At 42.8% G+C, this 24,222-nt stretch overlaps 1 protein-coding gene across 13 annotated transcripts in view; it reads left to right on the top strand.

Moving 5' to 3' along the window:
* MYCBP2 (MYC binding protein 2) overlaps positions 1-24,222 on the top strand; it is a 426,434-nt gene that overhangs the window by 174,654 nt on the left and 227,558 nt on the right. For all 13 annotated transcript variants that reach the window (XM_077812568.1, XM_077812542.1, XM_077812622.1 and 10 more), the window contains 4 exons: positions 9,875-10,009; positions 10,109-10,192; positions 17,873-17,969; positions 23,615-23,807. In XM_077812568.1, coding sequence (XP_077668694.1) covers positions 9,875-10,009; positions 10,109-10,192; positions 17,873-17,969; positions 23,615-23,807 — 509 coding nt within the window. The remainder of the gene's footprint in view (positions 1-9,874; positions 10,010-10,108; positions 10,193-17,872; positions 17,970-23,614; positions 23,808-24,222) is intronic.

Raw genomic sequence — 24,222 nt, 5'->3', positions numbered from 1 at the left:
AGCTTGTCATTGGGTTATTGAAGTACGTAATGGATTTAAAACAATCTACTTCCCATTTTTTTAAAAAACAAAACAGTCACTGGGTAGTAATAGTATCAAATCAAGATAATGAGATTGTCTAAAAGATAATTAATCTTACATTATATTCTTCAAATAAGAGGGGAGTTACTAATTCCTAAATACTTTCCAAATGTAGTGACTGTCCTACTATGAACAGTTATCCTGCCAATATTTTTCACTTAACCGTCCTGCCCGTTGTGAAGTTTTTTTCCTGTAAATGTAATGTGAAAAGGTTCCTAGGCTTTTCTCTGGGGTCTGTTGAAGCTATTAGAAAGCACACCCAGTTTTCTGTTTCATTTAATATTGATTCAGTAAGTTTTGCTTTTTTCATGGGTAATCGTGTCTAAATAACTGGCTGACTACCTTTCTCACAGTTTAATACAGTTACCTAGAACTTGAATGTCATTCCAAGTCAGTTAGAGTAGCTAGCTTTCTAACCTATGTCCGTTAATTAGATTTGCTAAACTTCCACATGGTCTTTGCACACTTTTACCAAGACATTGTTGGTTAGATTAATCCTTCAGACAAGAAACCAAATTTGGCTCAACAGAGTTACAGAATCTTTTTCTGTGTTAGAGTTGCTCAAACTGTCCTGTCTTCTAAAATTTTATTTCTGGGGGTGTGTCTCTCGCGCTCTCGGCATTTTTCAGAGGTATCTTATTTCTCCATATATTTGAAAATATCCAAATCATACAGTTCAAATAATAGTCATCCTGTTTGTTTCTTACTGTCTTTTGCAAACTGTTAAATTTTAATTTTAATAATCTCTTAGTTTTTTTTAGATTTGTGACAGGGCATGCATTATGATTAGTATTTTAAGAGTTGGTGTATAAATTCTCATTTGTAAATATTTTTTAGAGAAGCACGTTCTTGCTTACCACTCACCTGTTCCACCCTCTCAACAGACTTGAGGTTTTTCTAAACGTTATTCAACAAATTGGCTACTTTGGGAGTATTTTCACTTCCCATTTGAAAGGAATGTGTGACATCATGAATATTTCATGGAGGCAATATTAGTTGCTCCTTGTTGAGTGCAGCTGCTTAAATGTACATATATGGGAGTTCCTCCAAGGCTTGTTAATCCATTCAAGATGTATATTTACAAAGAAAATCTATTGCAAGTAACTCCCCCTTCTTTATAGTTTAGGAACTTTCCTTAAAGATTTAGAATAATAATAAAAAAAGAAACTCCTACAGCCCTACGCTGTTTAATTCAGATTTAGCTCTCCAGGCAAAATTTTCTATCACACTTAACATAAGCGTTAGTTCACACAATACTGTCTCCCCTACTACTCTGAGTCCTAGGTCCCCAGTTTCTGGTTAGATACACTCATGCAACTGATGAGTTGATTGAGGTCCAGGTTCTTTTTCAAGTGCTGGTCCCTATGTGTATTACAGCTGTGGGTTTGCATGCGCATCATGGTTCCAAGTCTGGAAATTCTAAGCTGTGTCCCTTGGCCCACACATACACAGTAGTTCTTCTTGTGCTCCAGACCAAGGGCATAAGAGGAGTGGGGGACTGATGCCTCTCCAGTTTCTTCTTACGCTGCATGACCTGAGTCAGAATCCCTATGTTCACAGATTTGTCTATAATGTGTTAAATAGATGTTGTAAATAGTTGTACTGAGTCTTGTTAGCTTTTATGGTATAGTTCTTTCCCCATACTGGGGACTATGCCCAGAGTCCTGAGAACATAACAGCCATACTGGGTTAGACCAATGGTCCATCTAGCCCAGTATCCTGTCTTCCGACAGTGGCCAATGCCAGGTGCATAAGAGGGAATAAGAGCAGGTAGTCATCATCTGATCCATTCCTTGTCTCTCATTCCCAGATTCTGACAAACAGAGGCTAGGGACACCATCTCTGCCCATCCTGGCTAATAGCTATTGATGAACCTATCCTCCCTCCATGAATTTATCTAGTTCTTTTTTGAACCCTGTTATGGTCTTGCCTTCACAACATCCTCTGGCAAAAAGTCCCACAGATTGACCGTGTGTTATGTGAAAAAATACTTTTTTGTTTGTTTTAAACCTTCTGTCTGTTAATTTTGTTTGGTAACCCCTAGTTCTTGTGTTATGAGAAGGAGTAAATAACACTCTCTTATTTACTTTCTCCATACCAGTCGTGATTTTGTAGACCTCTATCATATCCCCCCTCAGTTATCTCTTCGCCAAGCTGAAAAGTCTCAGTCTTATTAATCTCTCCTCATATGGAAGCTCCATACCCCTAATCAGTTAAGCAGTGCCGCTCCAAGAACAAGCTTGGGAGTGGAGGCTGCTACTGCTGCTAAGCCCAAGGACTCCTGATTTAGGGCTTCCCTGGAGAGTAGGCTTTACTCTCATGATCACAAGGACAGATCCCTGTTCAAGTCTGTTCATAAAAGATAACATCCCTTCTTGATCCCATCCAGGTTGGGTAAGCCTTTGCTCATGGATCTTAAGAGCTTGGGACCTCTGAAAACCCTCAGGCATTGACATCCACTGGCTCTAAGGATATGTCTACAAAGAAAAGCAAAGAAAAACCTGTGGCTGGCCCATGCCAGCTAACTCTGGCTATGGGGCAGTTTCATTGCTATGTAGACTTCCGGGCTCAGGCTGGAGCCCAGGTTCTGGGACCCTCCCACCTCACAGGGTCCTAGAGCCCGCTCCGTCCAGAGCCTGGAAGTCTACACAGCAGTAAAACAGCCTGAGCCCCACGAGCCCGAATTGGCTGGCAAGATGTCTGGTTGCTGTGTAGACATACCCATATCAGTCCAGGACCTGACTCCTGTGTAGTACCAGGCCCTTCCTTTGAAGAACCACCCAACTGTGAACTCTTAGGACGCATTGAAACCATTGGTCCCATTCATCAGAATGCCCCAAACACCAAGACATACGGACATTTATACTTCACCGGAGGATATCTTCCTTCCTTACTCTCAGTCCCCTCTCTTCTTGGCCCATCCTGCCTAGGGCTATTTCACACCAGAGGATGAAACTGCTGACACAGGAGTCATCTCTTCTCCAGCCCTTCGGCAGATGTCTGCCCTCTGGTACTGGCTGCCCCTCTAATAGGGAGAGAGCAATTTCAAGACTGGGACAAATCATATGTTCCAGCTAGTCACAGTCCTGACACAATCAAGGAATTATTGACTCCCTTCTTGCAATTATGCTTTCCCCATGGTCCTCCTGAGACGATTAACTCCTCCTTTAGCCTACTGGCCCCCATGGGACCTGTGTGGCAGATGCCCTGGATCCATCTTTGAGTCACGCCATAGCTCACCTGCTTAGCATCTGTCAGAGTACGAGGTGGAAGATGTTGATTCAAGTCCACAGATACTGACTGGAATCTGATCCTCAATGAAGGTGATGAAGATGAATCTGACCTGGATGAAGCAGTTACTCTATCCTCACTATCTCCACCACTCCTCCATAGACAGTACTAGGAGCTGCTGCAGAGGATAGCCAGTGAACCTGAGATCCCATGAGAGGAGGTTCAGGACCTCCAACTCCAACTTTGCAGCCTATGTGTGCCCTGTTACTGAGGCCATCCTGGAGCCCGCCTTGATGGTATAAGCAGGTATAGAATCATAGAATATCAGGGTTGGAAGGGAGCTCAGGAGGTCATCTAGTTCAACCCCCTGCTCAAAGCAGGACCAATCCCCAACTAAATCATCCCAACCAGGGCTTTGAGTAAAGCTTGACCTTAATAACTTCTAAGGAAGGAGATTCCACCACCTCCCTAGGTAACGCATTCCAGTATTTCACCACCCTCCTAGTGAAAAAGTTTTTCCTAATATCCAACCTAAACCTCCCCCACTGTAACTTGAGACCATTACTCCTTGTTCTGTCATGTGCTACCACTGAGAACAGTCTAGATCCATCCTCTTTGGAACCCCCTTTCAGGTAGTTGAAAGCAGCTACCAAATACCCCCTCATTCTTCTCTTCCGCAGACTAAACAATCCCAGTTCCCTCAGCCTCTCCTCATAAGTCATGTGTTCCAGTCCCCTAATCATTTTTGTTGCCCTCCACTGGACTCTTTCCAATTTTTCCACATCCTTCTTGTAGTGTGGGGCCCAAAACTGGACACAGTACTCCAGATGAGGCCTCACCAATGTCGAATAGAGGGGAATGATCACGTCCCTTGATCTGCTGGCAATGTCCCTTCTTATACATTCCAAAATGCCATTGGCCTTCTTGGCAACAAGGGCACACTGTTGACTCATATCCAGCTTCTTGTCCACTGTAACCCCTAGGTCTTTTTCTGCAGAACTGTTGCCTAGCCGCTCAGTCCCTTGTCTGTAGCAGTGCATGAGATTCTTCATGAAGAGACCAAGGTCACAACATCAGAAGACCACCCCAGCTGACAAGGGCTCAAAGAGGTTGGACCTTTTGGGAAGAGAGGGTTTTTTTTCCCCCCTCTGCAAGCCCCCAATTCTGTATTGCTACCTTTCAGGCCTCATTAGCGAAATACGATTTTAACAGTTACTCCAGGCTGGTGGACTTTAAGGACACGATTCCCCTGAGGGTAGAGTTCAGTTTCAGTCCTTCATCAAGGAAGCCAAGTCAGTGGAAAAAATATCCTTACAAGCTACTCTGTATGCAGCGGATACATCATCTAGAAGTATAGCCACTGGCATAGTTATGAAGCATAAGTCTTGGCTTCACTTTTCAGGGTTCCCCATAGAGCTCCAGAACACTGTATGGTGACCTACCTTTTGACGAGTCAGATTTATTTAACAAGAAGATGGATGAGGCCTTACATTCATTGAAAGACTCTACTCCCTGGGAATTTGTACTCTGACTCTGAAGTGAAAAAAACACAGGCAGGTGTATGAACTAGGCTGCCTCCTCCACAAACATTCTGTCTTCAGTGTCCAGTTGAGCCTCCTCATAAATGACAGAGAAGTCAGAGGCCTCAATTTTCAGTTCCCTCTGCTGCCATGACGTTACCCATTCCTAGCCACCTGCCCAGGACTCTCTTTGATGCTTCTGTTGAGAAGTGCCAGCCATTACTAATGACACCCATTTCTTCCCCGCTTATCTTTGGGGGCCATCTCTCACTTTTTTCTCCACAGTTGGGACTCCATCACCACAGACAGTTGGGTTTTAGAAACTATCTATCAAGGTTATGCCATTAAATTTCTCTCCTGCCCTTCCCCACAAACTTCCTTCCCGGCCCCTCTTCGGGGACGACTTTCATGAAGAGATTCTTCAACAAGAGGCAGACTCTCTTCCAACAAAGGGCAATAGAGGGAGTGCCATCTCAGAATCATGGGGAGAGGCTTTTATTCCCCTTGTTTCTTAATCCCCCCCCAAAAAGACACAGGATGGAGACCCATTTGGGACCTTCATAAATGCAACATCTTTATTCAAAAGTTGAAATTCAGGATGGTTACACTAATATCAGTAATCCTACAGGAGGGAATATGGTTTGTGGCTCTCAATATGAAGGACACCTGTTTTCATGTAGATAGTCATCTGTCCCCCAGAAAGTTCTTTTGGTTCATGATAGGTCAGGAACACCTCCAGTTGAAAGCTCTTCTTTTTGGATTGGCAAAAGCACCCAGAGTATTCACTAAAGTTTTCTCTGTGGTGGCAGCCCAGATCAGATGTCAAAGTTACACAGTTTTCTTCTAATTGGACAACTGGGTCCTAGTAGGTTGTTCCGGCCATGGGGACAGATCAGTGAATTTGTTCCCACTCCATCTTCTAGCAGCCATGGGTGTCTGTGTGAACAAATAGAAGTCCATTTTAACCTCCAGAGCCACGCTGGATTCCCTTTCAGCAAGAGCTTTCCTCCCCACAGAAAGATTTCAGTTTTAATGAGAAATCTAATAGCACGGATTATCCGTCAAAGACTATGGTCAGTGTGCCTTTCTCTCGAGTCACATGATCTCACGTACTTGAGACACCATTCGCCAGGCTTCATCTACAATGCCTACAGGCCTGGCTTCTATCTATCTCACCAGACAAGGACCACATGAGCACCAGAGTGACTGTTGTTCCCACCAGGGTCATTGCCTCTCTTACTTGGTAATCGAACCCGGATCAATTGAGAATAGGCATCCTCTTCAGCACTCCCACACGCAGTGCTACCATACATATCCCTCCAAGGTTGGAGGGCTCACCTGAATAACTACACTGTACAAGGTACCTGACTCCGCAGAAGGCCAGACAGTGCATCAACTTGCTGGAACTGAGAGCAGTCTGTGTGGCACGTAGGGTTCTTCTCCCTTTCATTCATTCTCTCCATGTCCAAGTAATGTCAGAACAAGGCTTTTTTTATTAACAAGCGAGGTAGAGCAAGATCCCTTTGTAGTTAGATGAGGCCCTGAAACATAAACCCTTGTATCAGAGGCCCGGTATGAGGCCTAAGGCCTGAACTAAAGTAATGGTCAAGACTTTGCCAGCTTCTGTGAACAGGGCCTGCCTTTTGCTCAGAACTTAACTTTGCTTTATATTAGCCTCATCTAACTACACCCTTCACCTCTGCATAGAAGCACTCAGGCTTTGGAATTGGTGCATCAGAAACCACATCACTACCTAAGCCATGTACCTTCCAGGTATTCAAAACTCTGCAGCAGACAACCTGAGCAGACACATTTCTGCGGACCACAAGTGGGAAATACACAGCTCTGTCCTGAGCGAGATATTCAGTCAGTGGGGAGCACCTCAGTGGGATTTCTTCACACCCAAAACAAAGAAGAAACTGCTTCTCTATTGTTCCAGAGCAGCTATGAGCCATGATACTCAGGGCAATGTTTTCCTGCTGTAATAGACAACAGACCAGTTCAGATATGCATTTCTGCCCACTCCCCTGCTACCATAGGTCTTGAGAGAGGTCCTTCAAGACAAGGTCAGAGTCATTCTGCTAGAACCCAACCAGCCCAGGCCATTTTCATTCCCAGACCTTCTGGGAATGTCAGTCAGTCCTCGTATCAGGATCCGTCCCTTCCCAGATATCCTTACTCAGGAAGGCATCAAAATCCGACATCCCAATCGAGATCCAGTTCACTTCATGGTTTGGTGTTTGAATGGACATCAGATCTAGAATACTCTTGCTCGACAGCTGTCCAAGCCATTCTTAATAAAAAAAAAAATAGGAAAGATTCAACCAGTAGTTGCTATGGAGCTAAACTGAAATGTTTCTCTACTTGGGCACAGTCTTCCTCAGAGTTTGCTGGTATCCCAGTTGTGTTAGATTATTTCAGTGGTTACAGGTACACTAACACATGTATGCCTGTGACAGTGGACCAGCTCAGTCAGTGGCGGGACTGTCCACTGCCCCCAGGCCAGATGAAGGGTTGAAGCAAGGTATCCGAACATTTATAGACTGAAACAATCTGGGATAAGCAATTTACGTATCATCTTACTTGTTTGTTACCTCCCCTTGTACTTTTCTCTTGATGTTTCAGATAAAATATCCCTGTTCATCACTTTTGTCAAACTTTTATCGTGTGCTTGGTTAGTGTGTTCTTGTGCTGGCCTGCTGGAATGTGTTTACATATTCAGTGTGTTTTAGCAGTGCTAACAATACTGGTGCCGAGTTCGTGTACTGGACACTGGCTTGCAGGCAAGCACCTGCTTTTGACAGGGCCTGACGGTTGCTCATAGCATAACTTATGCTGACTTAGGTTCAGGCCTCAGGCCTTGCACCAGGCCCATGCTTCAGGCTCTCTTTCTACTACACATACTAGTTCAGGCCTCTGCTGCCAGTGCTGCAGTGGGAACAGCAGTACTTCCAACATCTTTGTTGACAACATCCTTGCACCCACCTCCAGTCTGACGGGTTGCATACACAGAGGGACCTGCACTTGAAGAAATTGTGGTTGCTTACCTTACAGTAACTAGTCGAGACGTGTCGTCCCTACTAGTATTCCACTACCCATATTCCTTTCCCTCTGCTTCGGATCCTATTGGATTTGTGGTAAGAAGAGGAACTGGAGAGGCATCGACCCACACTGCCTCTTCAGCTTTCAGGCTCGAGCACTAGGAGAATGACTGTGCGTGCGAGGGCGGAAGTACATTGCTTGTTAGAATTTCCGGACGCGGGTGCATGGCACTCATGCATACCCATGTATAATATATAGATAGGGACCATACCTCTTGAAGATATGCATACGTCACACCTGTTTCTCATTCACATCAGACAGCTACACTAACCTGCCATTCATTCATTACTTCATACCCTCATGACTAATTCACATGTACTCTGGCTCATCCCCATTCATTTTTCAACCTGCTGTCTTTAGTCAATCTCTGCTCAGTCACCAGTTCGTGAACTGATTTCAAAATATTCCCAACTCCATCATAACTTCATTCACTCACTATTAACCCCATCATCAGATTTATCAGTTCGGTTTTCCTTCTCTTTCCCCTCACCCAATTCATCAGTTCTCTTCACAGTTCCACTAAACTGTTCCCATATAGTCATGTCTCTTTAAAGTTGTGTAGCTGTCTCAACTCTTTGCACATTGTTGGGCCACCGCATAGTACGTGGTTGCTCCTTTGTGTCTTTTCCCAGTCAGGTCTCAGTTCTTCCTTTCATAGTAAGTGTTTCACCTCTGCTTCATTTGCAACATTGCATCCATCCCCTAGATTGTGGAGGGACTGGGGGTTCTGTCCCTCTCCTTTATCTGTGGAGGGGCCAGGTAAGGAGCCAGATATCTTCTGTTCTCTCTGTGCCTGGAGAGTGGACTTGCAGAACTGGGTGAGTGCAGTTGGCAGCTTTAGAGCAGTACCACTGCCAAGCTTCACATTGCCAAAATACTCTGGATCTGGCCTCAGCTAACCAGGAGATGAAGAACAACCATGTCTTGGTCCAGGAGAGTGGGACGCCTGGAGGAACTGCTGATCATCATTCCTTAGTCAGTATATGCATAAGGTAGGAGGATTCAAAGGATTCTACAGGTGTCATTGCAGGAGTTCTTCACTCACTCACATGCTGAACTGAGGTAGAGTGAAAAAAGGTCCTCTTACAGGCCCAAATTTGTATCAGCTTCTCTCTTGCCACCTGTCACAGCAGCAGGGCTACATTCAGTTCACATTTCTGAGGTTATTTTCTAAGGCTGAAAGATGACTTTAAAAAAGTTAATTAGTTATTGGTGAAATCCTAGTCCTACTGAAGTTCACTGTATTCACTATTAATCCCATCATCAGAATCAATGTGAAATCATTTCAGGGAAACAGGTCTTCCTTTACAAAGAATTTCAGGATTTTACTTTGTACATATTTTCTGTGTATTCTCTATTTGTGTATCTTGACACCCTTCCGTGTATTTTCTTTCATATGAGTATATTTATATTGACGTATTCCTTAGAATTTATATTAACATATTCCTTAGAATTTGTGTGATATCCTGAAATTCTTTATTAAAAGTCCTGTTTCCCTGAAATGCTGTAAAGCTGTAGTAAAAATTTGCATTGACCAGGTTATTTACTATGCATTACTGCAAATGTTAATATTCTGTGTTTTGTTAAACTAACTGCATTCATTAGCCTAACCAGCATTCTAAATCTGTAGTTGATCTGTAGTCTGCTATGTTTTAAGAACAATTTCAGGTTTAGTTTAGTGGATCACTGGATGTCCTGGCTTTCTGAAAAAAAACAAACGAAACAAAACCACAATCCACACACTGCCAGCACAATGCAAAGTAGTGTAAAGTTGAGAGTGGAAATAGGTAGATATTTCATATTGTCATCATTCTTCTGGTTCATTTGCGTTTAGGATATTTACTGTGGATTGTCTTTTTTCAAGCTAGTTGATGAATTTCATACAATTTAATTTGCAAGTTAATTCAGACTTTTTTTTCTTTAAACTTTGCTTCTCTCAGAGAAAAATACGCAATGATGTTTGATGAACCAGTTCTCTTGCAAGCTGGCTGGTGGTATGTAGCCTGGGCACGAGTGTCGGGCCCTAGCAGTGATTGTGGATCTCACGGGCAGGCCTCTATTACAACAGATGATGGGTAATTTATTTTTGCGTGTCTCATATATTTGTATGAAATAGAGTATCTAATATTACTTGATACTTGATACTTGAATGAAAGTTGTTTTTTTTCTTTCAGCGTTGTTTTCCAGTTTAAGAGTTCCAAGAAATCAAATAATGGTACAGATGTTAATGCAGGACAGATCCCTCAGTTACTATACAGGTAATATTTTCATCCATTTTTGGGTCAGGTTATGGAATCGTTCTTTTTTTTTGTTTGTTTGTTTTTTGAACGGAAGTACTGTAAAGATAAGCTTACCGTGCATGATAGGGCTGTTTTACTGGGTTAGGAAACTGTTGTTTGAAAACTTGTGGGAAAATTAAGTTATAGCTGAAAAGATATAAAGAAGGGTATGTGTCATACCAAAAGTTATTTCCATCTGGTTTTAAAAGGTTGTTGTGGTGTGTTAGTATTGAGATTTTGAATTAAAAGGTTTGCAATATTTCATCCTTAGTTTAGCTGCTAGTTTTGTGAATACTGGTGTTTTATCCCAAAAATAGTTCATTTTTGTGACAGATTGAAGGTCCTGAATGATTTGGCCAGCTCACTGCTTTAGGCTGTTTCTCAAAAACTACCATACAGAATTTCATACTGCAGTGCTTCTTAGACAAAATAGTCAAATGGTGCTTATACAGGCCTTGACTATGTATTTTTGTATTGTATTATCACCATTATCATTGTTATCATTGTATTGTATTATCACCATTTTGTTCTGTGGTTCACAGCTTCAGCTGTAAGTATTTTAGGCCCCAATCATAAAACTTTGCATTTGATTCTGAGAGTCTTGGATTTCTTGGCACACGTTCGAAGGCCAGTAGCTGACGAGTTGTTAGTAAAGCCCACTCTCACAAACAGTAAACCACTCTGGATTTTTTTTCAGTGTCTTTCAGACTGGTTCCTCTAAGTGCTACCACTAAACAAACAGTAAATATGCATGACAGAAAATATTGCTTAATTGGGAGTTTTATCAAATGTTGCTTTGCACTTTGCGCATACAACGTTAGCTAAGATCAGAGTGTTACTTGGGGATTTCTTTGGTGTGAGTGAATTGACACCTTAAAGTGTGGTAGGGATAAAAATGAAATATGGGCTACAAAATCTTGCTGAGGGCATGTCTACATGTACAGCAGTGCAACTGCACTGACGCAGCTGCACTGCTGCAGTGCATCTAGAGAAGACTCTCTATGCTGATGGGAGAGAGGTCTCCCATTGGCATAATAAAACCACTTCCGCGAATGGCAGAAGCTGTGTCGGCAGGAGAAGCTCTCCTGCCATCATAGCGCTGTGCACACTATCACTTATGTTGGTATAACTTGTGTTTCTTGTGAGGAGGTTTGTTCACATCCCTGAACGACATAAGTCATACTGTAGAAGTACCCTTAGGGTTCTTGTGGCTGTGTGAATCTTGCCTACTGTTTTACTTTGATTCCAATCTCTCTCTCATTCTCTGAAAGGTCAAATGAATGTGACCGATTCAGTTTACATATATGTTCAGATAGTTCATTTAAGACTAGCAACTAGTGAAAAGTTGGCAATTCACAAAGATATCACTGAAGTAAAGACAGTTTTTTTAAATTAGTCTCATCAGCGATGCACTGCACTGTCCTCTGCAAAAGAGAATTTTCCATTTGTTTAAATTTCTTAGGATGTAATATATTCCCTGAGGTCAGCTGCCACTCTAGATTCACAGTGGTGGGAAGGGCAGTCAACCTGTAAAAAGATATTGAGGCAGCTCTGAATAATTTTGTTTCTTTGATATTCTCTTAAGTGTTGCCTGTGTTATATTTTCTTCTCTTCCTAATTGCATAATTTTGGGCTTTCTCTTTTGAGGCCCAGCCCTTCACGTAGCCTTGGAGGTTTCCAAGACCCCTTTCTCAAACTCAAGGGACCTCAGATCTCCCTTCCCTCTTGTTGTGAGTCTCCTCAGAGTCCTCAGTCTACTCCTCTGCATATTTTCTTACTCCAATACTATCTCTTTGAAATGCTACATGAAATACTCCATTAAGTGAACTTGCTAGTCAGGAGAGCTTTTGTTAACCTGTTGTTTTCCCGCTTATCTCCTCTTTCAGAAAGCCTTGCATCTCTTTCCCAGCTTTTTTCCATTTCATTCCATTCATTCAATAAACTTACTCCTCCCACCCCCTCCCCACACCCCCAATTCAGATACTCTCTCTCTTCTGAGGCTAAAAGTCGAAGGCTAAGCCTCAGACACATTGATCTACCTTTAAAAAAAAAAAAAAAAAAGTCTCGGAAGCCTAAAACAACAGCAACAAAATATCAAGGCTGAAAGCCAAGACTGGAGAAGCTTGCTCTCTGTCCTTACAGGAAAGAGAACTTTCCAGCGTAGTTTCAAGAGAGACCTTTTCAGATTCAGGTGGATACCTGTAGGCTATTTCAACGGAGTAGAATTGACAGTTGTATTTCCAATGTCAATTAATTCTATATTTTGCTTTACAGTACAGAAATAAAAAATCACCTATCCTGGTGCTTAGGCACTTTTAAAGCAACTTTTTAAAGTACAGTAATATGGATGAGGGGCACACCACTGATTGGGTTGACATATGTACCCTCTCTGCACACATGCATATCATTTGTAAACTTACTATGTTTTCAATGAGGGTGAGATGTGATGTGGAAATGTCAAGTGGTGCTTTTACCATAGAAATGGACATAAACAACTGTCAAGGTTCCTCCCCCACTCTGAACTCTAGGGTACAGATGTGGGGACCTGCATGAAAAACCTCCTAAGCTTATCTTTACCAGCTTAGGTCAAAACTTCCCCAAGATACAAAATATTCCACCCTTTGTCCTTGGATTGGCCGCTACCACCACCAAACTAATACTGGTTACTGGGGAAGAGCTGTTTGGACGCGTCTTTCCCCCCAAAATACTTCCCAAAACCTTGCACCCCACTTCCTGGACAAGGTTTGGTAAAAAGCCTCACCAATTTGCCTAGGTGACTACAGACCCAGACCCTTGGATCTTAAGAACAATGAACAATCCTCCCAACACTTGCACCCCCCCTTTCCTGGGAAATGTTGGATAAAAAGCCTCACCAATTTGCATAGGTGACCACAGACCCAAACCCTTGGATCTGAGAACAATGAAAAAGCATTCAGTTTTCTTACAAGAAGACTTTTAATAAAAATAGAAGTAAATAGAAATAAAGAAATCCCCCCTGTAAAATCAGGATGGTAGATACCTTACAGGGTAATTAGATTCAAAAACATAGAGAACCCCTCTAGGCAAAACCTTAAGTTACAAAAAAGATACACAGACAGAAATAGTTATTCTATTCAGCACAGTTCTTTTCTCAGCCATTTAAAGAAATCATAATCTAACACGTACCTAGCTAGATTACTTATTAAAAGTTCTAAGACTCCATTCCTGGTCTATCCCCGGCAAAGACAGAATATAGACAGACCCACAGACCCTTTGTTTCTCTCCCTCCTCCCAGCTTTTGAAAGTATCTTGTCTCCTCATTGGTCATTTTGGTCAGGTGCCAGCAAGGTTACCTTTAGCTTCTTAACCCTTTACAGGTGAGAGGAGCTTTCCCCTGGCCAGGAGGGATTTCAAAGGGGTTTACCCTACAACAGCATAGCATGTTAAAATATTTGCATTCGTTTCTGTTAGTTTAATGACTCTATTATTTCAAGACATAAAATTGGATTTCTTTGTGACCTCAAAGCATCATAACAAACTAAAGAGTAAACTAAAATCTAATAATGAATTTGTACAGGTATCATTGAAATGAAGGTGACATTTCTAGTCAATATCATTATCATCTTGTTCATCATTTTTATGTATTCTGTTGCGAGTGCATGGGTTACCACAGTCTTCATTGTCTTAACATGTACACAGTTCTGTGCAGGGAGGATTGTTGTGACTACAGGCACACTTGATTGTCCTTAAGGGTCCAGGTACAAAGGGGATCTTGAAGCTAAGGTATCATTGGGCCCTTGAAGAATACAGGAAGTAGTTCATCATCCACATTTTTCCATCCATATTGCAAGGATGATCCAATATCTGGTTTACCTATGTGCAGAGACATCCAAATCTTTGTTTGCTGATATGCTCTTCAAAACTATCTTCACATGGGGGGAGTTTGGCCAGTAACTTGTTGTTTTTGATGGCTAGATTGAGGTGTAATCAAGTCAGATGTCTATGGGTTTCCTTTTCTTAATTGCTCTGGTCATACAGCACGGCTACCAACTTCCTTGCCTCAGAAATTGCAGCTTATCCATCACTCTCTACCAATTTGGCGGATCTCTGAAGAAGTAAGCTCCTTTTATTTTGACAAAGTTAAACACAGATTTTTCCCAATACCAAATAGGGATGACAGAGTCACATCCTGTTGTTGTGTATGTTGCAGAAGTCAGAAGTGAGTGTATTATACATTGCATGCGCAGGTTATGAAGTGACGCGTTTCAGTTGTGCTGGTAATGGTGCTTTCTCAATCCAGGTTGTCAGTATATTCCATTTTTGGAAAGTAGTGAACAGCAAGGATCAAAACATCTGTACCATCTGATCTAATTACTGTAGATTTGATACCAAGAGACCCAAGAGCCATATTGGCATATACAGCATGCAGAAACATCCTTGTGTTCACTGCCTCTTGAATGCTGTACAAGTCTTGGGCTTCAACACCTCTACTGATGATGGACTTTGCTACTTCACCATTGAAAAAGCCTCCAGCTAGGAGGAATGTTTGTGTGTGTGGGTTCTGCATGGGTGTGGTTCTGCACTCTCAGGTGCATTATGAACCATACATTCACAGCGGAACTTTACAAGTGACTGCTTGTTGGGTGCCACATTTAGAAACTTTTCAGCGAAGACATAGGAAATCCACCAATCAGCTGGTATTTCTTCCATCCAACTTTAGATCATGTCTGGTGCTGTCTTTCTGCACTTTTCACAGTTATTGCTGTCATATCAGTCAGACTTCAATTACAGAATTAGCTTTGTCAAATCCTTTCAGAACCTACATTAAGTACTCAGGAGCCAATTCGTCAAATGTGTGGAATTTGTCTCAGAGCCATCATTTGTATGACAGCCATGGCATCTCTGATATACACTGGTTTCTTTGTTGCGTGCTCTTAGCTCATGGATTCTTTCAGCTTGAAAGTTTCTAGCTGATGCCAAAATTCAGCTCTGTCTATTCTTATCATTGTTCCATCAGCATGGAATCACGGGTCCTATTGGATGACTAAGAACAGTTTCCTTTGAAACATCATCTCTGCATCTTGCTAAAGACAGGGCTCTATGGGAAACAGTTTTTGGATTGATAGCTGCTGTGATTGTCCCCCCCCCGTTGGACTTAAATTTCGTCGTCTTGACCATGTCAGCAAATCAGCCCTTTAGACCCCAAAGCCATTGAACTTTAAATTTGCCATTTTCTTTTTCCTTGCTTTCCATCGTGATCGGGGTTAGACAACTGGATGGCTATACATTGCCAGCATGGTCAGGGAAGGAGGGGAATCCAAGCCATTGTAAATAATTTTCGATGTAGAATCCTATAACCTTGATTCAGGTAAATAGTAGGGGCTAAAACACTTTTTTGTAGACTGGATGAGCCATGAAATACCACTTCTCAACAGCATTTCTTTGACTTTCCCTCCTGTCAAAACTTCAGAAGTTCTTATCCTGCTTTCCAGTCAACCATGGAAAATTGCTTTCTTATATATACACCTTTTTCTTTCTATGACTCCTTGTGTTTTCAGGAAGTCCGTGAAAGACTACCACATGCTGGTTCTAATTTGCCCATCTTGACCAAGAAGCCATTTTCCTGAGGCCCCTTCAGATAGATCTCCATCCCACAAGTGAAAATATCACTCTCCTTGGACATGCTTCACTGGGCTTTCTGGTACAAACCTGAAACTGAAAAGGAAGCACTAGGAACGTGCATTTTTCCTCACTTGCGCAAGTAGTTTAATCTTCTCCAAATATTCTGAAAAACAGTGCTTTACAGCTTAAGGGAAGGGTCTTTAGGTCATTGAAATTAAAGGACAAGTCTTCACTTTGGGATTTGCTGGGAGACAGGGTCCTCTTGTGAGGCACACTCATATTTTCCATTTCTTAAAGACCATTTCTAATCTTAAATCCCATGTCAAGGCTTACCTTCCAACCTGGAATCTCACTTAAGTATAATAGCCTTGACAATCTTTTCCTTATTTTCTGCGGGATGAGTTTCCCTTTTCACTTCAGTGAAGATGTGGTCTTAACATGACTGTGCCTCAGTACAAAAAAGCTCTGTGTTCTTTATTTCACAGACTCTGAGAATTTCCTGTCTAGGAGGGCTCCCTTCCATAAATGCAATAATTTGGATGACCTGCTAGAAGTATAATTAATATATAAGTAGATCAGAATCAAAGTTCTGCAAACCTGCCGCCTAATCCTCACTATTTCACCTTTGTGAGGGATTACCATCTAGATGTCCAAGTCTGCAGCCTTGAAACACAAAGGGCTGCAGATGGTACTTCTTTCCTAAGTCATAATTTCTCTCTGTGTGTGTTCGTTTCCTGCCTTCCTTTTGTGTGACGCTACTTTGGGCCTGCGTCTCAGTAGTCTTGAATCTGGATTATCAAATGCGCTCTGCTGGAGGACGGGACAACATTATTCTACCTGTAATTTGGGTTTCATAGGAGCGTACCTGCTAATCCATCGTTCCCTCTATTTCTGCATCTTAATTCTGTTTCACCATAAAAGGATCCTGAATTAAGCAAATCTTTGGACGTTTCTCCTGAGGTCATGTGCCTTCTCCTGTATTTTTCTGTGTTCTCAATGCCAGAAGGAAAACTTGCAATAATGAAAACAGAAAAACTCATTAGTAAAGTTCAGATTTTGTCACAGCTATTTTTAGTAAAAATGACAGACAGATCGTGAGCAATAAAAAATTCACGGAAGCCCATGACCTGTCTGTGATTTTTCCTAAAAACATCCATGACAAATGGGGATGGAGGAGGGTCCACTACCCACAGCTCTGGGGTCCCCCTGCTGCCTGGCGGCTAGGAGCTGCTGGGGGCCCGTTGCCAGAAGTGGCTGAGAGCTGTGGGGCTGTTTGCTGACTGTTCCATCCCCAGAGCAGAAAATGTCACTGAAATCTCTGGAAATCATGGACTCGATGACTTCTGCAGCCGCTGGTGTGGCTTCTGGGGCAGTCTCAGGCCACATACACCCCCAGCAGCAGGAGGAGTTTGGGTGGGGCTGGAGGTTGGGGCACGGGAGGGGGTGAGGGCTCTGGGTCGTGCTTACCTTGGGGGGGGTCTCCCTGGAAGTGGTTCCCAGCCAATAGAAGCTGCGGAGCTGGCAGCTCATAGAGATAGGAGCTTAGGGAGGGACATGTCACTGCTTCTGAATTGAGCTCCCCTGGGCTGCCCCTCCCCAGCACCTGCATCCCCCACCCCAAACACTTGCTGCACCCCATACCCCTGCCTCCGAGTACCTGCAGCACCTCCTGGGCCGCTGCCTCCAGCACCCACAGCACTCCCCAGATTTAGTCATGGGTATAGTACAAGTCATGGACAGGTCACAGGCCATGAATTTTTATTTACTGCCAGTGGCCTGTCCATGATTTTACTAAAAATACCTGTGACTAAAAGGTAGCCTTACTCATCAGTGTTTGTTTGAAGGACAGCCCTCCTTCCTAATAGTGCAGAATCCAAATTGGCAGATCTGTTTCTCTGAGAAGAATTGTTTACTTCACTTCATTTCTAAAGTAACATTTCTAGGTAATCCCAGTAGGATATCCCTGTACTGCATTGTCGCTAACCAGTATAATAAAACAAAACACGCTTAAAAACACAGTCAAGGTTTATCATCTCATTTCTCAATTTCTGCTTTCAGGCTGCCAACAAGTGATGGCAGTGCATCAAAAGGAAAACAGCAAACCAGCGAGCCTGTTCATATTTTAAAGAGGTCATTTGCAAGAACTGTCTCAGTGGTGAGTACCAGTTACAGTCTTCATTTTCTATGTATTCATTTCTGATTGCAAAATTTCAAGAATTTCAAGGAAATTTTTTTAATTTTACTGTATTTTCCGCTACAACTTAATAAAAATTCACATACATTGAGAGGAAGCTAGATGTATTCATGTATTAAAGGCAGTTTTTTTCAGTTCTCCGTCAACATTCAAATGCAAACTCATGTCCGAGTAAACTTGGATTATCATTGTGGTTGTCCAGAAAATATAACTGCATATTTATTGCAGTATGTTTTTACCTTTTAATGAGTAAGCTAGTTTGGAAAATTGCCTTCACTTTTGATGTGTAAATATTCATATGTATTGATAGTATCACAAATCGTTGTCTTTACCAGCTAATAAGTTGTTAATGATTCCACGCAGTTTTGAGGCACCTAGTACTGTCTATTGCAGGGGTGGCCAACCTGTGGCCCCGGAGCCACATGCGGCTCTTCAGAAGTGAATATGCGGCTCCTCGTATAGGCACCAACTCCAGGGCTGGAGCTACAGGCACCAGCTTTCCAATGTGCCAGGCAGTGCTCTCTGCTCAACCCCTGGCTCTGCCACAGGCCCTGCCCCCACTCCACAATGCCATGCCCTCGATCCTCCCCCCCCCCCCCCCCCCCAGCCTCCTGCACACCATGAAACAGCTGATCGGAAGGTGCGGGGAGAGATGGGAGGAGGAGGCTCTGATTTGCAGGTCTGCTGGTGGGTGGGGAAAGCTGGTAGCGGGTGGGGGAAGCTGCTGAGGGGCACACACATCACATACACATACCCCATACACTGTGCTGACAGCTTGTGCCACATGCTCTCAAAGAAACTGCGGAACCATCTGATCAACATCCTCTACAGCAAACAGGGAGGGATTAAGAATGAGCTCTCAAAACTGGATACTCCCATAAAAAAACAACCTTCCACATAAACTTCCTCATGGCTGGACTTTACAAAAACTAGACAAGCCATTTACAACACACACTTTGCTTCTCTACAAAAGAAAAAGGACACTAAACTGTCTAAACTACTACATTCTACAAGAGGCCACAACAGTGGTTCCCTTAACCCACCCAGCAATATTGTTAATCTATCCAACCATACTCTTAGCCCAGCAGAAGAATCTATCCTATCTTGGGGCCTCTCCTTCTGCCCCCCCACCCCCACGAACATGATACAGTTCTGTGGTGACCTAGAATCCTATTTTTGACATCTCCGACTCAAGGAGTATTTCCAACACACCTCTGAACAACATACTAATCCACAGAGACCTTCCTACCAAGACTACAAAAAGAAGGATTCTGGGTGGACTCCTCCTGAAGGTCGAAACAACAGACTGGACTGCTACATAGAGTGCTTCTGCCGACGTGCACGGGCTGAAATTGTGGAAAAGCAGCATCACTTGCCCCATAACCTCAGCCATGCAGAACACAATGCCATCCACAGCCTCAGAAACAACTCTGACATCATAATCAAAAAGGCTGACAAAGGAGGTGCTGTCGTCATCGTGAATAGGTCGGAATATGAACAAGAGGCTGCTCGGCAGCTCTCCAGCACCACTTTCTACAAGCCATTACCCTCTGATCCCACTGAGGGTTACCAAAAGAAACTACAGCATTTGCTCAAGAAACTCCCTGAAAAAGCACAAGAACAAATCTACACAGACACACCCCTGGAACCCCGACCTGGGGTATTCTATCTGCTACCCAAGATCCATAAACCTGGAAATCCTGGACGCCCCATCATCTCAGGCAATGGCACCCTGACAGCAGGCTTGTCTGGCTTTGTAGACTCCCTCCTCAGGCCTTATGCTACCAGCACTCCTAGCTATCTTTGGGACACCACTAACTTCCTGAGGAAACTACAGTCCATCAGTGATCTTCCTGAAAACACCATCCTGGCCACTATAGATGTAGAAGCCCTCTACACCAACATTCCACACAAAGATGGACTACAAGCTGTCAGGAACACTATCCCCAATAATATCACGGCAACCCTGGTGGCTGAACTTTGTGACTTTGTCCTCACCCATAACTATTTTACATTTGGGGACAATGTATACCTTCAAATCAGCGGCACTGCTATGGATACCCGCGTGGCCCCACAGTATGCCAACATTTTTATGGCTGACTTAGAACAACGCTTCCTCAGCTCTTGTCCCCGAATGCCCCTACTCTACTTGCGCTACACTGATGACATCTTCATCATCTGGACCCATGGAAAAGAAGCCTTTGAGGAATTCCACCATGATTTCAACAATTTCCATCCCACCATCAACCTCAGCCTGGTCCAGTCCACACAAGAGATCCACTTCCTGGACATTATGGTGCTGACAAGCGATGGTCACATAAATACCACCCTATACCGGAAACCTACTGACCGCTATTCCTACCTACATGCCTCCAGCTTTCATCCAGACCACACCACACGATCCATTGTCTACAGCCAAGCTCTACGATACAACCGCATTTGCTCCAACACCTACAAGATCTCTATCAAACATTCTTACAACTACAATACCCACCTGCGGAAGTGAAGAAACAGATTGACAGAGCCAGAAGAGTACCCAGAAGTCACCTACTACAGGTCAGACCCAACAAAGAAAATAACAGAACGCCATTAGCCATCACCTTCAGCCCCCAACTAAAACCTCTCCAACTCATCCTCAAGGATCTACAACCTATCCTGAAGGACGACCCATCATTCACAGATCTTGGGAGACAGGCCAGTCCTTACTTACAGACAGGCCCCCAACCTGAAGCAAATAGCAGCAACCACTCAACAGAACCACTAACCCAGGAACCTATCCTTGCAACAAAGCCCATTGCCAACTGTGTCCACATATCTATTCAGGGGACACCATCATAGGGCCTAATCACATCAGCCACACCATCGGAGGCTCGTTCACCTGCACATCTACCAATGTGATATATGCCATCATGTGCCAGCAGTGCCCCTCTGCCATGTACATTGGTCAAACTGGACAGTCTCTACGTAAAAGAATAAATGGACATAAATCAGACGTCAAGAATTATAACATTCAAAAACCAGTCGGAGAACACTTCAATCTCTTTGGTCACTCGATTACAGACCTAAAAGTGGCAATTCTTCAACAAAAAGACTTCAGAAACAGACTCCCAGGAGAGACTGCTGAATTGGAATTAATTTGCAAACTGGATACAGTTAACTTAGGCTTGAATAAAGACTGGGAGTGGATGTGTCATTACACAAAGTAAAACTTTTTCTCCATGTTTATTTCTCTTCCTCCTCCCCCCCCCCCCCCCCGACGTTCTTGTCAACTGCTGTAAATGGCCCACCTTGATTATCACTACAAAAGGTTTTTTCCCCCAATCTCTTGCTGGTAATAGCTCACCTTAAGTGATCTCACACGTTATAGTGTGTATGGTAAAGCCCATTGTTTCATGTTCTCTATGTATCTAAATCTCCCCACTGTATTTTCCACTGAATGCATCTGATGAAGTGAGCTGTAGCTCACTAAAGCTTATGCTCAAATAAATTTGTTAGTCTCTAAGGTGCCACAAGTACTCCTTTTCTTCTTTTGACATATTACTATGGCTGTTCGACAATGTAAATCGGTAAATTCTGGCTCCTTCTCAGGCTCAAGTTGGCCACCCCGATCTATTGTCTTGTGCTCCCTTCAGAATATTACTGATTCCTAAGTAGTTACTGTTGAGATTAGTTTTTCTCCTGAGTAAATTAAATTACTTCGCACTTCCAGAGTGCATGCTGTTTGTGGATCTCCAAGCACTTACTTAAGCCTCATTACACTCTGTGAGGTGAGGAATATACATAGGGCACTGAAATGCAGCTAACTCTGGAGTGGAAGACCCCATCTGTTGAACACTGCATATCAGCCCAGTGCTAAGACAGAATAAAGAACTGTTGACATTCTACGGAGACCCTTACATAAACAAATAGTGAGTTGGATCATGGACATCCTTGTCTTACAAAGAGTGCCATGGGATTTTTATTGGTTGTAAATGGTGATTGATTTAGTTTTTAATTTTATCACATGACTTTACGTCTTGTCTTGTACAGCACCAACCATACGGTCAGCACTTGGCAACTAATAATTTTCTGAAGGTTCTGCCTCCAGGAGTATATTTCCACATCTTAATTTTCTTCACTGGTACAGCGTGTCTGGCTCCTTTAAGGGGAGATGAGCCCAGCTCCATCTGTGCCATGACCAACTCTCCTCCCTAGATGGGGAGAATGAGGAGGTCAGGTAACCCAGATCAGTCCTGGGGTAGATAAGGAGGGAGCCTAAAGAGAGAAGAGACTGTAGGTTGGTGTTGGAAGATGCCTGCAAACACTGCAGAGAGGAAGAAGGCTCCTGCAGGGCCCTGATTCAGCAGAGGGAAGTCACCAATGGGGAAGAAGGCATTGGAAAAGACAGAGAAAGCTAAGATCCAGGCAAGAAGTACTGGGAGAGCAGTAAGCCAGACCATCAGGAGAACGGGCTGTGCCCAGGTTGGAACTGGAGCAGAAGAGTGTTTGAATGCTTGAAGGAAGGCGGGCAGACCTCAAGGAGGAGTGGCTGTGCCCAGTGTGAGACTGAGGCTGAAGAGACTTTATTTTGAGTTTATTTTATGCTAATAAACCAGACCTCAAGAAGGGGAATTTTTATTGGGCAAAAGTCTTTATGGAATTATTGAGAAGCCTGAGTGAAGAGGAAAATGAGGCAGGGCGCCCCTAGCCACAAGGGGCACTAGGGAGGCAGCCCACCCTGTTACATTCACCAGCTTTTTTTTAATGTCCTTTTTTATGTGGCCATCTGTGTTTGAAACTCCTTTAATTACCCAGTCTGTTATCTGCTGTCGTCCTTTAAGTTTCTCCTTAAAACTTTCCATGTGGCCAGAAAACCCTTGTTGCCTTCTTTTAATAATAGCATTAAAACAAACTAACAATTACTCTCCACCAAACCTATGTTTTGTCATCCCTTCTCATATCATGTCATGTCTTAACCTGAATTGTAAACTATTTGGGATGGGGACATCCTTTCTCTTTTCTGTTTAGGGCACTTAATAAATAACCAACACTTTTTTTCTCCAGAACTCTTAAGTGTTCCTAGGCAGTGTCGCATCCAAGTACTGACATAGTATTAAACCTGGTTAGCTTGTAAGCTCTGACATTGACAGCAGCAGGCATGTAGTTATAGATTCTTTTTCATTAAGGCAAGGATGCACTCAGTTGAAAATAAGTATATTTTGAAAATTGTCCATGGTTCTTATTCAACAACTAAAAACAATTTTTGAAAGCTTATTTTAATTCATTATACATTAATTAGGGCTATCAGCTATGTTGATCACCTGAATATTTTATATATGATAGAGAGGCTTATGTTCAGTTTTCAGTTTCCACTCACAAGGTATTGTTGTATACAATGCAGGCTGCTGGGGTGTATCTGTGTTATAATAGTGAAGTAGATCCTGCATTTCTTTCTTTTCTCATACTCAAATTAAAAGCACTCTTTAATGTGGTTAGTAAGGTTTTGTGTGTGTGTGTGTGTATTGACGTAAGAGTTTTTTTATATTACAGATGGAGATAGGTGCCATTAGTTTATAATCTTCCTTAGAAATTTGAACTTGACTTTATTTTTTCCTTTCCTGAAATAGGAATGCTTTGAGTCATTGCTGAGCATTCTTCATTGGAGTTGGACAACCTTAGTGCTAGGAGTTGAGGAGCTTCGGGGATTGAAAGGATTCCAGTATACAGCTACCCTTCTCGATCTAGAGCGGTTGCGTTTTGTGGGCACTTGTTGTCTTAGGTTGCTGAGGGTCTACACGTGTGAAATATACCCCATGTCAGGTAATATTGTTTGGTCTGATGCATGTGAATCATATTTATCAGCAGACAGGTAACGTACAATATGGAGATAACTTGAGTAATAAACTAAGTTTTCAAATAATTGATTTTTAGCAGCTGTAAGCACAGTTTGAAATATTTTTATTGGAGCAATTTAAGAGAGTAGGGGTTGATACATTCAGAAATAGGAAACTTTTGCACTATCAATTATATGCCTAATGGAACATATAACTGCACATGTTGGATTAACCTCCTAATTATATCGAAATATATTTTCATGCTTAAGTGCATAACTATGTCTTCAGGACTACTCTGTGGTTTGTTAACCAGTTTCTGTGCATAGTATTTGCTTTGCTAGTAAACATAATCCATTAAAATTTGAAAGCAAACGTGTTTGCTGTTTTCACACTTGCAAGCT

This window comes from Eretmochelys imbricata, chromosome 1 (assembly GCF_965152235.1).
Source record: "Eretmochelys imbricata isolate rEreImb1 chromosome 1, rEreImb1.hap1, whole genome shotgun sequence".
Taxonomy (NCBI): domain Eukaryota; kingdom Metazoa; phylum Chordata; order Testudines; family Cheloniidae; genus Eretmochelys; species Eretmochelys imbricata.
This window is presented reverse-complemented; position numbering and strand designations above follow the sequence as displayed.